This window comes from Stegostoma tigrinum, chromosome 7 (genome assembly GCF_030684315.1).
Source record: "Stegostoma tigrinum isolate sSteTig4 chromosome 7, sSteTig4.hap1, whole genome shotgun sequence".
In the NCBI taxonomy this organism is placed as follows: domain Eukaryota; kingdom Metazoa; phylum Chordata; class Chondrichthyes; order Orectolobiformes; family Stegostomatidae; genus Stegostoma; species Stegostoma tigrinum.
The window spans coordinates 97,980,807-97,998,888 of NC_081360.1; the positions used below are offsets into that span (position 1 = coordinate 97,980,807).

Here is an 18,082-nt window from a genome sequence, read left to right on the forward strand (position 1 = left end):
TGAGAAAATAAGATTGGAGTTCTTCCGTGGCGAATTTTTCAAAAAAAAAATAAAAATAGCGACATGCGTGCATTTAAAAGCAAGACAAAAATCAAGCGCTTAGTCTGGACAGACATTGGATGCGACGAGCTGCTGGGAAGGACCCTTGTCGCGTGTGTCCAGTTGCCGTGAGGGAAACGGAGGAGCCGCCGCTTCGTTGGGGGACGGTGCGCGCGGTCCATCGGTTTTGGTGTCGTGGCGGTGATGTCGGTAACGGATTTGTTCAGCGTGATCCAGAGCTCCCTGTCGGCGGACCAGGATGTGAGGGAGGTGAGTGGGTTTCCATGACAAGCGGAGGGTGAGGGTGAGGGTGAGGAACGGGGGTGGGGGGGGAAGAGGGGCTGAGGAGAGGCAACGGACGGGAAAACACTGCAGCCGGCGCAGGGGCCGCTCATTTGTGGGCACAGCAAGATGCCGCCTTGCATTGAGGGACGGGGACTGGCACGGGGGGGGTGGGGGGGAGGTGATTGACACCCCCACCCCCACCCCCACCCCCACCCCCACCCCCACCCCCACCCCGTTGGTAGTTGGGGCGTAGGGATAGTTCATCTCCCCGTGAGGCAGGACCCCGGTTCAACAACTCACCTGAAAGGTGGCACCTCCTGGGAGTGCAGCACCCCCTCGCCCCTCTACCGGCGTTGACCTGTCATCAAGGTTTGAGCCCACACACCTGTGTGTCAGAGATAACGGGGACTGCAGATGCTGGAGAATCCAAGAGACCAAAGTGTGAAGCTGGATGAACACAGCAGGCGTCTGGGTCTAGGCCCGAAACGTCAGCTTTTGTGCTCCTGAGATGCTGCTTGGCCTGCTGTGTTCATCCAGCTCCACACTTTGTTATCTGTGTGTTAAACTGTCTTGCTACTTTTCCCTCGACAATGCACCTCCAGGTTAAATTTGCTTTCGTTGCAGGACTTTAAAAGAAAAACACACAGTAGAGCTGTCAAGTGATGTATGCAGGTCTGACACGTATACTTCAAAATGGACTTCCTTCATGACCAGTGCATTAATTTCCAAGTGCTGGTTTTCTAATGTGCCCCCCCCCCGGTGACTATCCCTGCTTGTTGTGGAGAAGTGAGCTGCCTCCTGAACCGCTGCAGTTTTTGGCATGCAGCAGTGCATGCACATGCAGACAGAGACATACACACTCACGTGCCCAGACACACGTTCGGATGCAATTGCCAGGATTCTGACCTAGCGGCACAGAAGGGACGGCCAAGACTGCTCCAAAGACTTGTGACCTGAAAGGGGATTTCACAGTTTGAGGCGGCCAGTGGCACTGCTGCCAATGTTGCTCTCGGTACTGCGGTGTAAATATCAGCCTAGAATGTGTACCCGAATCTCTGGAGTGGGACTTGAACCCATGAATTTACGAATGAGTTAAAGATCCTACCCACTGGCCAAGGCGAACACAATGTTGAGATATTAACTTTCCAAAGAGATTGAAAAGTGGAAGAAGGAAGTTGCTACATAATTCTGGCAAAACTCTGCAGGTCTGGCAGCATCAGTGAAAATAGTTCTGAAGAAACGTTATACCAGACTTGAAACATTAATTCTCTTCTTTCTACACAGATATCAGACCTGTTTGGTTTCTGTAGCATTCCATGTTTGTAGCAGATTTCCCCCGTTCAGGTGGGGCCGAGTTCCACTTGGATTGCTTTGATGCCTGAAAATCTATGTTTAGTATTCATATCGTTTTCAGTACGTATCTAACCTAATGTTCTGGAACTGCAAAGAAGATAACAAGGACAGTGAGATTTAGGAACCAGTGGGCGTAGTGGTAATGCCACTGAACCAATTATCCAGAACCTTGGGCTAATGCTGTAAAGGCATGAGTTCACATCACGCCATGGCAGATAGTAAAGTTTTAATCCAAAATATTCTAGAAGCTTTTTATTTTGACAAAGCTAGCCTAACAGGGACCATGTAACCATGTACAATTGATGTAAAAACACATCTTGTTCACTTAAGTCCTATAGAGAAGGCAATCTGCCTTCCCCAGTTGGTCTGGCCTGTATGTGACTTCAGACCCATACCAACGTGGTCAATTCCTAACTGCCCTCTGAGGTGGCCAAGCAAGTTGTTCAGTCCAAGGGCAATGGGGGATGAGTAGTAAATATTTGCCTTGTCAGTGATATCCACAGCCTATGAAATAATAAAAAAAACAATGAAATCTAATGCAATAGCAGCTTGTTGTGCCCGCAGGACCCTTCAGTATCATGTTTTGACACATCCACACCTTGTTGCTAACTAAGCGATGGATTCTGAGATCTCCCATCCTTTAACTTGCTATGCAGCTGCGTACACCCCATTCTATCATTCTTCTTGATCTTTTGTAGGAAATAAGAAAAGTTGTCCAGGTCCTTGAACAGACAGCTCGTGAGATACTTACCCTGCTGCAGGCTGTCCATCAGACATCCGGCTTAAAAGACGGTAAGTTTGAAGGGAAACTACTTGCAGCTAAGGGGAAATAGCAGGGGAATGGAAGTTGTTGAGTAGTTAGACCAAAGAACTGACTTGGGTATGATGGGCTGCATGACTACTTCTTTTGCTGCTGTGGAACAAGAGGGAGTCAGTAACATTTTACTTTGTCTTCACTTTTTATTTTTTATGTTTCTCTTCCTCATTTACCTCTTTTGCGTGAGACTCACTTTATTCAGTTCTCCAGCTTTCTGTCTTCTGTTTCTTTCTTTGGCTGTTTAAAACAGGATGAAATAATCAGGCAGGGGAATGGGAAAAGAATGTACAATGCACTGTCAGTGGGTCCACATGGTGTGCCCAGTGGCCTTTTTGTTGTGTGTCTGACAGAACTTAATGATAACTTTGTGATTCTAGGCAAGGATGCTACCAGCTGGCCTACAGCTGATGCACAAAGTTCCATCTTCAAGTCCCAGTCCAAGGCTTGTGCACAAAGTCAAGGCTGACTCCCCTGCACTGAGTTGGGGGACTATTGCACCGACACAAACAGTCTTTCCAATGAGATATTAAATTGATACTTTACCTTCATGCGTGAGTGGATGACCCAGTCTCATGGTGACCCTTTAAAGACAGTTCTCCCCATTATTGCTGATTCATATTTATCCCTCAGTTGACAACTTGTAACCGGTTGGTTGCCTGACCATTACTATCAATGGGAGGTTGCTGTGTGACACAGGCCTCAGTTCCACTCTCCTGCTTACCCCCAATACCCTTTCACTCCCTTATTAGTTAAGAATCACAGCTCCTGTGGTGGATTTGAACGGAAAATGCTGGAAAATTGTGAGCAGGTCTAGAGGCATCTGTGACGTGAGAAACAGAGTTCATGATTCAAGAAAGTCTTTGGATGTTGCCAGATCCAGTGAATTTTTCTAGCATTTTCTGTTTTTCTTTCCAGTCCCCAGCATCCACAGTGTTTTATTTATGTTTAATTAATCTGAAATATGAATCTCGGTGTGAGGGTAACTGCAGATACAACCCCTTTAGAAACACGCTGTAGTGAAATGTATTAATCTCTGAAGCAAGTCTTGGCCCTCCAGAAATTAGTGCATAATACCAAGAAAGAAAGATCCCCTCCTTCCACAATCTCAAGTTGCCCAATTGCTGTCTTACAGCTCATTAAGTTTTTTTTTGAAGAGTAGTCACTTGCAGGATAGCAACTTCCAATTTGAGCACAAAGCTCCTAGAACAAAACTGTGTGTTAATGACTAGATAATCTGTTTTTATGATGCTGATTGATGGATCAATAATGGACCAGGACCCGAGAGAGGAATTGCCTGTTCTCCTTCAAATTGTGGTGGTGATCTTTATGATTTTAACATAATACGATGCCATGTTAATAAAGATTTATATTAATCAATTTTTTTTTGCATGTGTTAAGTAATGAAGAAGTGCCAGAAAGCACGTGAACATTTTGAAGCTGTGAGGACACATCTGGATGAACTGAAAACCAAATTCCCTGCAGACCAGTATTACAGGTTAGTGAAGAAGGCAATACAAGTGCTAAAATGGTAACAAGAGCAGGAAGCCCAGGACGGAAACAGTAAACCCCTAAACGTCCGAAGAAAAAAACGGTGGGTTAATGTTTTGGGTGAAACCCGTTTGATTGACTTCACTGAGGGGTACCTCTGGCTAGTTGCAGATGACGTAAAAATAGATGGAAGGGCAAGCGATGAGGATGACTACAGAGCCTGCAGAGGGATTTACAGACAGCTGCAGTAGGGGACAAAACCTTGATGAATTGAGAGTAGATTGAGTGTTCAGCAACCCTTGCCTCTCCAGAGATTAGTGAGCTTCTGGCTTTGTTGCCTGTCTGCAGTCTTTAAGAGGGAGCTGTTTCAGATTCGAGGAACTATTTCCAGTGCCTAGTTATAGTGCAACAGCCATTGAGTACATGATGCTTTCGATTGGCCACCTGGTGTTTTCCTGTCCAGCAATTTCCTTTGAATTTGTAATTCTTTCAACTATTTTTTCCACTCCGATAAAGAAACTAGGCAGCCTTTCTTTCCGAAACCCTCATAGCCAGTTGTAAAAACCCCTGACCGATACCCCTCCACCAACACCCTTATCGGCCTAACCGACCTCGTCCTTATCCTTTATAACTTCTCCTTCAGCTCCTCCCGCTCCCTATTTACAAAAGGGGGTGGCCATGAGTACCTGCATGGGCCCAAGCTATGCCTGCCTCTTTGTAGGATATATGGAACAATCCCTGTTCTTGCGGCTACACTGGCCCTAAACCCCACCACTTCCTCCATTGCATCAATGACTGTATCGGCGCCACCTTGTGCTCCCAAGAGGAGCTCGAACAGTTCATCCACTTCACTAATACCTTCCAGTTCACCTGGACCATCTCTGATGCCTCTCTCTCTTTCCTGGACCTTTGTGTCTCCATCTCTGGCAACCACCTGGAAACCGATATCTATTTCAAGCCCACAGACACCTAGACTACACCGCCTGCCCCCATCTTCCTGCAAGAATGCTATCTCCTATTCCCACTGCATCTGCTCCCAGGATGAGGTGTTTCACTCCCGGACATCCCAGATGTCCTTGTTTTTCAAGGACCGCAGTTTCACCCTACACAGTGGTAGAAAATGCCCTCGACCACGTCTCTTGCGATTCCCACACCTCAGCTGTCACACCCCCTCCCCGCAATAAGAACAAAGACAGAATTCCCCTTGTCCTCACCTATCATCCTGCCAACCTCCGGATTCAACACATCATTCTCTGCCACTTTCACCATCTGCAAACTGACCCCATTACCAAGTGTATATTTCACTCCCCACCCTTATCTGCCTTCTTGAGGGACCACTCTCTCCGCGACTCCCTCGCCCGTTCCACACTCTCCACTAGCCCCACCACCCCTGGCACTTTTCCCTGCAACCACAGGAAGTGCTACACCTCCCCCTTCACCTCCATCCCAGGCCCCAAGAGACCTTCCATTATCAAACAGATGTTCACCTGTGCATCTGCTAATGTGGTCTCTTGTATCCGCTGTTTCTGATGTGGCCTCCTCTACATCAGGAAAACCAAGCAGAGGACTGGAGACTGCTTTGTGGAGCACCTGCACTTGGTTTGTGGCAAACGACTGCACCTCGCAGTTGCAAACTACTTCAACTCACCCTCCCACTCCTTGGACGACCTGTCCATCCTAGGCCTCTTCCAGTGCCACAACGATGCCACCCAAAAACTGGAGGAACAGGGCCTCCTATTCTGCCTAGGAACCCTACAACCCAGTGATTTCAATGTGGACTTCACAAGCTTCAAAGTCTCCCCACCCCTGACCCAATCCCAAGACAAGCACCCCCACCTCGTCCTTGCCTCCTTGACCTGTCCATCTTCCCTCCCACCTACCTGCCTCTCCCTCCTCACTGACCAGCCTCCATCCCAACTCCCTATCTACATTCACCTTTACTGGCTTCATCCCCACCCCCTTGACCTGTCCGTCCTCTCTCCATCTTCTATCACCTTCCCCCTCTCTATTTATCTCCGAACCCCCTTCCCCTCTCCCATTTCTGAAGATGGGTCCAGACCCAAAACGCCAGCTTTCCTGCTCCTCTGATGCTGCCTGGCCTGCTGTGTTCCTTCAGCTCTACACCTTGGTATCTCAGACTCCAGCATCGGCAGTTCTCACGATCCCTGCATCAGCACTGGTGTTGTCTTAGTTTGTACAACTCACTGTACCTGAACATAAGTTTTATTCGAGCTAAAGGTAAAATAATTATCTACTTTTAAATAATAAGAAAGAATTGTCATTTCTAAAGATCAGAGCAGTTTTTGGCACAGCATGGGGAGGCAATGGCCTTGTAGCATTATCGCTGGACTGCCAACCCAGAGAGTCAGCTGATGTTCTGGGTACTCGGGTTGAAATCTTGCCTCAGTCAATGGTGGAATTTGAACTCAATAAATATCTGGAATTAAAATGTCCAAAAATGACCACGAATCCTTTGTTGATTGTCAAGAGAAATCTACCTGGTTCATTAATGCCCTGTAGGGAAGGAAACTGCCATTCTTATCTGATCTGGCCAACATGTGATTCCAGACCCACAGCAGTGCGGTTGACTCTGAAGAGCCCTCTGGGCAATTAGGGATGCCCGCATCCTGTGAATGAAGAAAGAAGCATCAACGTCCACCATGTTTACTATTGTCCAGAAACTGGTTGGTAAGGTTGGTCGGTTAGTTTGGATGGCTCGAGTGTGGTGCTAATAATGCCAAGTTCACGGATTCAGTCCCCATACTGACCAAGTCAGCTGGCCTCCAACCATGAATGTAATATTCCGTGCTTTCACTTGAAAAATGTGCTTGCAACGACAGTGTGCAATCATCTCATTTTTAGGGCAACACAGTGGTTCGCTGGTTAGCGCTGCTGCTTCACAACACTAGGGACCCAGGTTTGATTCCACCCTCGGTGACTGTCTGTGTGAACATTCTCCCTGTGTGTGGCTTTCCTCCAGCACTCCGCTTTCCTCCCGCACGCCAAGTTGTGGAGGCCAGTTCAATTAGCCATGTGAAATGCAGGGTCACAGGGATAAGCTAAGAGGAAGGATCGGGGTGGGGGGGGGGGGGGGGTTGGTGATGGCATGGACTTGATGGGCCGAATGGCCTGCTTCCACACTCTCTGGATTCTATGAAATTGAAGTTGATTAACCACATAAATACTATGGCCACAAGAGCTGGTTAGAGTTCACTCCCCCGCGCTCATTAGTATGAGTGTTGATCTCGCAAGGAATTAAGGGCTACGGGGAGAGTGCAGGGAAGTGGAGTTGAAACGCCCATCAGCCATGATTAAATGGCGGAGTGGACTCGATGGCCCGAATGGCCTTACTTCCACCGCTATGTCTTATGGTGTACAATGTACAACATGCATTGCAGTAACTCATTAAGGATCCTCAGGCAGCACCTTCCAGGCCATTGATCTCTGTTACCTTGAAGGTCAAGGGCAGCAAATGCATGAGAATGCTACCACGCTGCAAGTTCCCCACGAACCAATGTACCATTCAAACTTAGAACTATTCTTTCTCTGCTGTGTCAAACTCCCAGAATTCTGCTTGTGCATGTACTGGACAACAGCTCAAAAAGGTGGCTCGCCACCATCTTCTCCACAGCACTTAACTGATGGGCAGTAAATGCTGGTCTAACTAGTGATGCCCACATCCTAAGAAAGAACAAAAACAGTCTAAGTAAATGCTATGATGATTCATTCATTTTGTGCCATCTCAAAAATTCCTGCCACTGGGAACACTAGTAGCTTTGCTCCTATCCCTTGTTACAAATCAGTGAGGTCACTCCAGTTGCTGTGTTGCTGGTGTTTCTCCCCTGGGGACATTAGTGAACCAGTTGAGATTCTGCTGGCAATAAATTTTGTAGTCACCATTACCGATACAGGTCAGGTGTTCTTTCTCTGTACATCGAAAAACTGAAAAGACCTAAATGCTGAAGGTACTTTCAAAAGTGGATTTGAACAGACATGCTGAGTTTGTGCCTTTTGGGGAAAACAACCTTTGCTTAACTTGAGCAGATCTAAAAATAAGCTGTTTTCCAAAGGCCCAAATTCAGCTTGAATACAGGTCTGTTCAGGTCTGTGCAAATCTGTTTGGACCTTTTGACCAAAAAACTTCACTTTTAGGCTCAGATTAAGCAAAGATAACAAAGTGCGGAGCTGGATGAACACAGCAGGCCAAGCAGCCCGAAACATCAGCTTTTGTGCTCCTGAGATGCTGCTTGGCCTGCTGTGTTCATCCAGCTCCGCACTTTGTTATCTCTGATTCTCCAGCATCTGCAGTTCCCATTATCTCTGATTAAGCCAAGTTTCTTTTTCGAAGAGACCCAAACAGGCCTATAGTGGACCCAAGTGTATCCCGCTAAGTACTAGTCTTTTGGTGGGGTTTTTTTTGTGTGTGTGAGATTTTTGTCAGCTGCAAATAGTTCTTTATATACTGGTACACATAACATGATCAATATAGTTGGGTGCAGTCATCACAGGAGATAATAACCATTACTGAATTATTTAACTGGTGAATTACAACAAGGTGACAAAAATTTTCCACTGAAGTCAGCAGAACTCAACACATCCCAGAAATTCAATTGGGCACTGTGATTTATATCTTAACCCTACTTGCTGTGTTAAATAAGTGATTTAAAAACTGTGAGAATCTATTTATTGCCTTCTGTTGGAAAACTAAAAATGTCTGAAAGAAAGTTGATCCCAAAGTTTTTGGATAAAGGATACCTCACCTGTGCCAACTTTTGTACTTCCTGATATAAAAATTCTCCATTCTCAATCACCCGTATTGAAATTTGAATGCTAGATTGCTAATTTGTTGTGTAGCCACTACCCTACTAGACACAACAGTGTCATCCTTGAAGATTTCAGTGCTCTGTGCTTATGCTGAATTTTGTTCTGCAGATTTAACGAGCACTGGAGGTTCGTGCTGCAACGTCTCATCTTCCTGGCAGCGTTTGTCGTCTATCTGGAGTCTGAAACCCTGGTGACCCGGGAAGCTGTTGCAGGAATACTCGGAAGTATGTTACACTTTTTTTCTTTATTGGTCTTCCTTGGATGAATATGTCATTAGCAAGGCCAGCACTTGTCCATTCCTCATTTCCATGGCTTGCTGGGCCATTTTTATTCACAGCACAAATTAACGATATGGACAAGGGAACTAAATGTAACTGATAAAGGAGAACTTCACAGCTGTACTGTTGGAGGGCACCGTAGAAGAGGGTGTTGTGGGTGCTTATACAGCAAGACCATTGGATAGAGTTCAGGATTAGGAAGAGTGCAGTCACTTTGTTGGGATTGTACTACAGACCTCCCAATGGCCAATGGGTGATAGAGGAACAGATATGTGGACGGATCATGGAAAAGTATAATTTTTTTTTGCAGTTGGTAATTTTAACTTCTCCTGTATTGACTGGGACTCCCTTAGTGCCACGGGCTTGGATGCTGGGGGAGCTTGTTAGGTGTGTCCGGGTTTTTTGAAACAATACATAAATGGTCCAACTAGAGAAAGGGCCATACTAGACCAGGCAATGGGGCTTGGCCATTGAAGTTTCGGTGGTGAAACATTTCGAGAACAGTGACCATAATTCTCTAATTTTTAAATGAATTATGGATAAGGGTAAGAGTAGTCTTTACATAAAAGTACTAAATTGGGGAAGGCTAACTATCACTATTAGGCAAGAACTGCGGGATATAAATTGCAAGTGGCTGTTTGGGGGTAAATGCACATCTGGCATGTGGGAATCTTTTAAAAGCCAGTTGATTATAGTTCAGGACCAGCATGTTCCATGAAAATGAAGGATAAAGAAGGCAATATTCAGAAACCTTGGATGATCAAAAAAATGAAAACTTAGTCAAAAAGTAAATGGAGGCATACATTAGGTGTAGGAAACTGAAGAGAGACAGAGCCATCGAAGAATATAAAGATAGCGGGAATGAAATCAAACAAGGAATTGGGGGGGGCTAAAAGGAGCTGTGAAATCTCTTTGGCAAGCAAGATTAAGAAAAATCTGAAGGCACTTCATGTATATATGTGTGTCTGTAGCAAACATTTTATTAACTGGCATCTGTGGAACCAGGAGTGTACCGGTTGATCAAGAAGTTCATGTAGTTTACGTAAAGACGTAAACAAAATAGTAGAAACGTAATGCAAGGGGTATATACACATCACTGTTAAACTTTATTGTTGGCATAAAATAATATTGCAACTCTGCCTTAAAACTTACTGGTAGAAAGCTGACTACTCGGAAATCGCTGTAATGCGGTAAACTTCCAGTATTTCACGTATATCATTTTAGCTGATTTATCAAGAGTACTAGTTCACAAGATGCCAGTTAAAACAAAGTTTGCCAGATAAGGAACAAGAGGGTAGCTAGGGAAAGGGTGGGTCCACTTAAGTTCAAAGGAGGGGAATTTATGCATCGAGCCAGAGGAAGTGGGTGACATCCTTAATGAATATTTTGCATCAGTATTCACAAAGGAGAAGGACTTGGTAGACAGTGAGTCTTGAGAGGAGTATGTTTATATTCTAGGGCGCCAGTATAAAAAAGGAGATAGTATTGGATGTTTCGAAAAGCACTAAGTAGTTAAGTCCCCCGGATCAGATGATATCTATCCAAGAATGTTGAGGGAAGCAAGCAAGGAAATTGCTGGGAACTTGTGTGGAATCTTTATATCTTCTTCAGTCACGGAACAGGTCCCAGATGACTGGAGAATAGCCAACATTGTTCCTTTGTTTAAGAAGGACAACAGGGATAATCTGGGAAATTACAGGACAGTAAGCCTTGCGTCAGTGATGGGGAAGTTACTGGAGAAGTTTCTTAGGGATAGGATTTATTCACATTTCGAAAAAAGACGGACTTGTTAGTAATAGGCAGTATGTCTTTATATAGGGAAGGTCGTATCCCTCAAACTTTGAGTTTTTTGAGTAAGTGACAAAGATGATTGAGAGCATAGCAAGACCTTTCACAGGGTCTTTTGTGGTAGGCCGATACAAAAGTTGAAGTCACATGGGATGCGTGGTGAGCTGGTAAGATGAATACATTGTCATAGAAGACAGAAAGTAGTGGTGGAAGGATATTTCTCTGGCTGGAAATCTGTGACCAGTAGTATTCTGCAGGGATCAGTACTGGGAACATGTGTGTAATATATATAGATGATCTGGAGGAGAATGTCGACGGATTTATAAGTTTGGAGATGACGCAAAGAATGGTGCAGCTGTGGGTAGTGAAGAAGATTGCCAGAGGATACGGCAGGATATACATAGACTGGGAAGTTGGATTGAAAAACAGCAGATGGAATTTAATCCGGACAAATGCATGGTGATATATTTTGGGAGATCTAATGCAGGAGGGAGTTATACAGTAAATGGCAGATCCTTAGTAACATTAACTTATTAAGGGATCTAGATGTACAGGTCTACAGTTCCCTGAAAATGATGGCATTTGGAATGCTTGTTTTCATTGATCGGGGTATAGAATATAAAAAGTGAAAAGTCATGTAGCAGCTGTATAGAACTTTGGTTAGGTCACATTTGAAATATTATGTACAGTTCCGGTTGCCCCACTACTAGAAAGATGTGGAGATTTTCGAGGGGGTACAGAAATGTTTTACTGGATGTGCCTTGTTTGGAAGGTATTAGTTATGAGGAGAGATGGGACAAACTTGCTTTGTTTTCACTTGATTGTCAGAAGATGAGGGGCAACCAGGTAGAAGTTTATAAAACTATGCGAAGCATGGATAATCAGTTTTCTTTCTCCCCAGGCTAGAAATGTCAGTTACTAGGTTTAAGGTAAAAGGAGGAAAGTTTTAAAGGAGATAGTGGGAACTGCTGAAGCTGGAGCATCTGAGATAACAATGTGTAGAGCTGGATGAAATTTCTGAAGAAGGGTCCAGACCTGAAACGTCAGCTGTCCTGCTCCTCTGGTGCTGCTTGGCTTGCTGTGTTCATCCAGCTCTACACCTTGTTGTCTCAAAGATTTAAAGGAGATATGAGAGGCAATTTTTATTTTTACACAAGAACAGGTCCTTCGGCCCACGATATTGTGCTGAATGCTAAATTATATTAATCCTTTCTGCCCACCCTTGGTCCATAATCCCTCCATTCCTTGTGATTTCATGTGCTTATCTAAAAGTCTCTTTAAATGCCCTTGTCGTATCCGCCTCCATCACCACCCTGGGCAGTGTGTTCCACACTCTACAAAAAATTAAATTTGCCTCTCACATCTCCTTTGAACTTCACTTTCTCACCTTAAATGTGTGCCCCTTAGTTTTAGATAGTTCAACTCTGGGAGAAAGTTACTTGACTGTCAACTCTGTCTACGCAAATCATAATTTTATAGACTTCAATCAAGTCTCCACCTCTCCAGAGGCAAAAAAGGACTCAAGTATTTCTAGCCTTTCCTTATAATTCATACCCACTAATCCAAACAGCATCCTGGTAAACGTCTTCTGCACCCTCTCCAGAACCTTCACATTCTGCATGTAATGTGGCAACCAGAATTGAATGCAGTACTGTGTGTGGCCTAACCAAAGTCTTGTAAAGCTGCAACATGACATCCTGACTCTTAAACTCAATTCCCTGACCAATAAAGGCAGGCATGCCATATGCCGCCTTTACCACCCTATGTACTTGTGTGGCCATTCTGAAGGGCAAACAGTTGTGGGAAAGAGCAGGTGAATGGGATTACTGAATAGGTCTTTCAAAGAGCTGACATAGTCACATTGGGTCAAGTGGCCACTTTCTGTGTTGTTACAGGCTATGCATTGCACTTTATTTACATGGGCTGTTTTAATTGACTAAAGGTACACTTGCCATGCCTAATTCTAACTTTTCTTTTGGGGAAACTGTGATGCAGTTGAAGTGCACCGAGACAGAGGCTTTCATCTCGATATCGAGGACTATCTTTCAGGACTGCTGATCCTGGCTAATGAACTGGTAAGACAGAGCAATGACTGGAGGAATGCCACCTAGAGTTAGACAGACAGCAGAGGAAATACTGATTGTTTTCACAATCCTGCTTGAGGTAGTACTGATCCCCACAAACTTTGTTATTCTGTAGGCAAATCACCATAACTAATCAATCAGGCTCCATTCCCTAGCTCACACCCACAAGTGATTAACATCTGTTTAACATCTCGGTGAGCTAGTTAGATTGGAGTGTAGTTGATGATTTAAGAAACTATAATAGGATGGTCAGTTATTCACATGATTACATCTGAGGTCTTGTGGCTCTGTGTTACCGCCTCGGGGCTAGAAGATCCAGGTTCAAGCCTCATCTCAGACTGACGGCCATGGAGGTGTCATAATCTGTCCGAACAAATTATATATTTTTTTTTTAGAAAATCACACAAATCCTCCATTAATCTGTAGTTAAACCACTAAAGACCACAACAACTAGCTCCCTATGGTCACTCCTCTTCATTTATTCTCAACCTAACATTGCTGGATATAAGTTATAAAATATCTCTGGAGGAAAGAAATTACAATGCCAGTGTTTGACTACAATCTACCTGCTTTCTGGTTTCAGTGCACCTCGTAAACTCCTTAATAGTTCTTGCTTTGTTCATTGTGACTTTAACATACAGGACTTTAACAGTTGCCTTCTACAGCCCCATACAAAAAGATTAAGCCAGGTGAAGGTGATCGTCAACAGGGGTCTTACAGTCCAACCACCTACATCTCTCCCTCAGCTCTGTCTATGCCTGTTTGTCCCATTAGACATGGGTTCAGTGTATTCAGACTGAAAAGTGGAGTTAAGCTTTATTAGATCAGCCATGATCTATTTGAATGGCAGAGCAGACTTGATCGGCTGAATAGCCTCCATCTGCTCCAGTGTCTTAGGTTCTTATTAGAGTCTGCTTTATCATTCAATAATATCATGGCTGATCTTTTGATTGAGGCCTTAAATGTACTTTTTTGCTTTATTAATAAGCTGTTAAACTCCACCTTGAACATATTAAACGATGACATCTCTGCTGCTCGCTGAGGAATAGAATTCCAAAGAATAATGATCCTCCCATATGTAGGAAGCCGCCAGTTTTTAAACTGTGGTCCTTAGTTATGGACTCCCCTGAAGAGGAAACATTCTCCCTGAATCAAACCTGTCAGGCCCCTTCATCATCGTATATATTTCAAAATCACCTCTCATTCTTTCATACTTCAATGAGTGTTAGTTCAATCCACTCAAATGTTCCTCATAGGACCAGCCACTTCATTTCAGGAAATAACTTGATAACTGTGGGACCTGATGAAGGTCCCTTTAATATTTTTGTTGTTTTTGTAATTTATAGTATATCAGTTGTGCCTCTTCCACAAGGGCTCTTCACTCCTAGTTATTGACAATCTTTTTTAGTTGCGTATGAGGAAATATATCATTTTAATTAAGGCAGCAATTAGCCTTCCTGTTGCTCGACAGGAACTCTTTGGAGAAATTAGACAGAATCCATGCTGCCAATTGCTGCAAAGTGATTCATTAAAGCATCTATGAATCTTTGATTGCTTCTTGTGCTCTCTTAATCATTAATGACACTCCATGTAACCAGCTTGTTACACCAGTACTAACATTTCTTTCAAACTCCACAACAATTACATTGTTTGCTGCTCTCCTGGAATTTTCACTTGTACTGCATCCCAACCCTGGTCAAAAGTTGATGTGCTGGGTTTCTCTTTGGGATTTAAAGTGTGGTCATGCTTATATGCACCCTGTTTTGATGGTGAGACTCCTTTATTTCACTATCTCCAAGGATAAAGTGTCTGAGCAGCACTTCACACTCCTAGGTGGTGACAGTAAGCTATGGAAAGACACATATTGGGCAAAATTCCTGCTCTTGTCTCTTTTAGAAAAGTTTCTACATGTGAAGAAAGGACCGTATACAGCACTGAAACAGGCCACTCAGCCCAACTAGTCCATTGTGGTTATGTTCCATATCTGCCTTCTGTCTCGCCCTGTCAACATATCTATATTTTCCTTTCTTGTGCTTATCCTGCTTCCCCTTGAATTCATCTATGATATTCACATTGACTATTCCTTGTGGTAGTGAGTTCCACGTTCTCACCACTCCCTGGGTCAATGAATTTCTCCTGAATTCCACTATTAGATTTACCTGTGGCTGTCAAATAGTGAAGGGCTGTCTGCTGGAAGTATCTTACAACATTTTGCCTAGTACCCCATTCGTAATCTTAACAACCTCTGTCAGTTCCGCTCCCCCCCCCCCCCCCCAACCCGCCTCAGATTTCTCTTTTCTAGAGTCAAGAATCTATTCCGTTTTGCTGACAACCACTGCCAAGATTTGCATCTGAAGCTTAGCTCTGGACTTTACTGCGAGGATGAATTATCAGGAAATAGTTGAAATACACAGATAAGTAAATTCCTGGGTTTAAGTCCTGGCAGGGAAACTGCCGTGTAGGAGTGAGGGCAGGGTGACCAAATGTCCTGGATTTGAGGTCTTGGTTTGATTCCTACATAGGCACTGTTTGTCCTACTGTGTGCTATAATTTTCTTTTAGATTTTGTTCTCTCTTTTTTTAGCCCGTGTACAGTACATCTTCTTGGTGGACCCCTATAAAAGCTCCAGAGACTTCCCAATTTCCTTGTTCTCTCACCAGCCCAATATTGCTTTTAACATCAAGAGTCTCTCTATTACCAATGAGTTATACGTGTTGAGTGGGTTTGGAGGGTGGGGTCAGGGGTTTGGAGGTTGGCCTCTAGTTTAGGAGAGGGAAATGGGCCAAGCCTCCTGCCCCTGCTAACTTGCCAAAGTGTCCTGCATTCGTGGATGTTGCATGAGTGTCAGGACCTGTCTGTGTTAAGATTCCTCCCTGCGCGTTGACCTTTCAGAAATAACCTGCTGATATGCACTTGTAAGGGACGCATGTAAGCAATAGCCACATAAGTGAGGAACCTGAGAGTAGTTCATTCTTCTTTACCCTTCTCTCTATCCCTGCCTTCCCCTTTATCCCTCCCCAGTTTGCTACAGTCTCAGCTGACCTCAACTCATTATTCTCCAATGAAGAACATTGGTAATGGGTGCTGGGGAAGGGAAAGGAATGACAAGAGCGGGAGGAGTTGTTCATTGGGAATTGAGTGGTAAGAGCACTGTTACTGGTGAGGAAGAGAGTGAATGGCTCCTGCAAGTGCGACAAAGTTTCCTTGAGTCATAACCAGCATGGGCACGTCGGTGTATGAAGAAATGTTGGGCTGGCAAAGCTCGCGTCCGCTGGAGATTAAAAGTGTAAGAAGTAGTTTGTTTGACACATGTATGAACCTGAAGAGTTTGTATAGGCTAGTTGTGGTGAGGATGTTTCCCTTAGTGGAAGAATCTACAACTAGAGCCGCTGTATCAAAATAAGGGGTTGCCCATTTTAAATATTTTCTCTAAGGGTCATGAGTCTTTGGACCTCTCTTCGTCAAAAGATGGTGAAACCAAAACAATGGATAGATTCTTGTTAAACAAGTGAGTGAAGGGTTTTTGAGGTAGCAAGAATGTGAAGTAATCAGACCCACTTGATCTCCTTTCAGGTCAGAGGGGTGGCCATGTGCCTTAATTATGTCTGTCTCTTCGTGGGGTATGTGGAACATTCCTTGTCCCAGGCCTATTCTGGCCCCCACCCACAACTGTTTCTCCGATATATCGATGATATCATCGGTGCTGCTTCCCCTTGTCCAGAATTGGAAAAGTTCATTGATTTTGCTTCCAATTTCCACCCTGCCCTCCCTTTCGTCTGGTCTGTTTGTGACTCCTCCCTTCCCTTTCTCGACATCGGTTTCCATTTCTGGAGATAGACTGGCCATTAATATCCTCTGTATATCCACTGACTCTCTCAGCTACCTGAGCTATACATCCTCGCACCCTGCTTCCATCCCATTCTCTCAGTTCCTCCATCTCTGTCGCTTATGTTCAGATGAGGCCAACTTCAACAAGGGAGCTTCCGAAATGTCCACCTTCTTCCTCAACCAAGGATTCACCGGCTCTGTTGTTCACCGAGCCCTCAACTGGGTCCGACCCATCTCCCACATTTCTGCCATACCCCCTTCAACTCCTGCAACAATGATAGGGTTCCCGTTGTCCTTACCTGCCATCCCACCAGCATCCACATCCAGAAGATCAGATGCCATTTCCGCCACCTCCAGCAAGATGCCATCACCAGACACTAATTCCCCTCCCCTCCCTTGCCCGCCTTCCACAGGGACCGTTCCCTCCAGGACACCTTGGTCCACTCTTCCTTCATGCCAACACCCCCGCTCCCTGGCGAAGGTGCAACACCTGCCCATGTACCTCCTCCCTCCCCACTACCTTCCAGGTGAAGCAGCACTTCCACCTGCACTTCCCAGAATCTAGTCTACTGCATTCGCTACTCACGATGTGGCCTCCTCCACATTGGAGAAACGAAGCAGAGAGTGTGTGACTACTTTGCAGAACATCTACATTCTGCTCGCAGCTACCTGTTGCCCGCCACTTCAACACACCACCCTGTTCCCTGGCCAGTATCTGTCTCTGGCTTGCTGCAGTGTTCCAGCGAAGCTCAGTGCAAGCTAGAAGAACAACACCTTGTTTTCTGCCTGGGGACCCTACAGCCCTCTGGACTCAATATCAAATTCAATAATTTCAAGGCCTAAACTCCCCCATGTCCCTGCTCCCTACCCAACACATCAGGCCTTGTTATCACATAGCCTGCTATTACACACTACCTATTGTTAGTTACGAACAGTCCCCATTAACAGTTTTTCACCCTCCCAGCCAGATCATAATCAAGTCCTTTGTCTCTCCAACTGCTCTTCTCTCTCTCTCTCTCCGGGCTCTATCCTTTGTCCTATCATTACTACCTACCCCATCCTCCTCCCTATTTTCTGCATATAAACCAACATTTTCCCAGCTACCACTAGTTCTGAGGAAGGGTCACCAGAACCGAAACGTTAACTCTGATTGTTTTTCTTCACAGATGTGGCCAGACCTGCTGAGCTTTTCCAGCACCTTCTATTATTGTTTCCACTTGACCTTACTGAATGACACAGCAGTCCTGAGAGGCCAAGTGGCTTACTCCTTGATTTGTATGTTTGTTTGTAAGAGAAGG

General features: G+C 44.8%; 1 protein-coding gene across 1 annotated transcript in view; it reads left to right on the forward strand.

The window, feature by feature from the left end:
* The first annotated feature begins 6 nt into the window (after positions 1 to 6).
* The window catches only part of tsn (translin), a 31,873-nt gene continuing 13,797 nt past the window's right edge, over positions 7 to 18,082 (forward strand). Inside the window, exons 1-5 of the mRNA XM_048535043.2 lie at positions 7 to 309; positions 2,376 to 2,469; positions 3,893 to 3,989; positions 8,915 to 9,030; positions 12,868 to 12,947. Coding sequence (XP_048391000.1) covers positions 244 to 309; positions 2,376 to 2,469; positions 3,893 to 3,989; positions 8,915 to 9,030; positions 12,868 to 12,947 — 453 coding nt within the window. The 5' untranslated portion in view covers positions 7 to 243. The remainder of the gene's footprint in view (positions 310 to 2,375; positions 2,470 to 3,892; positions 3,990 to 8,914; positions 9,031 to 12,867; positions 12,948 to 18,082) is intronic.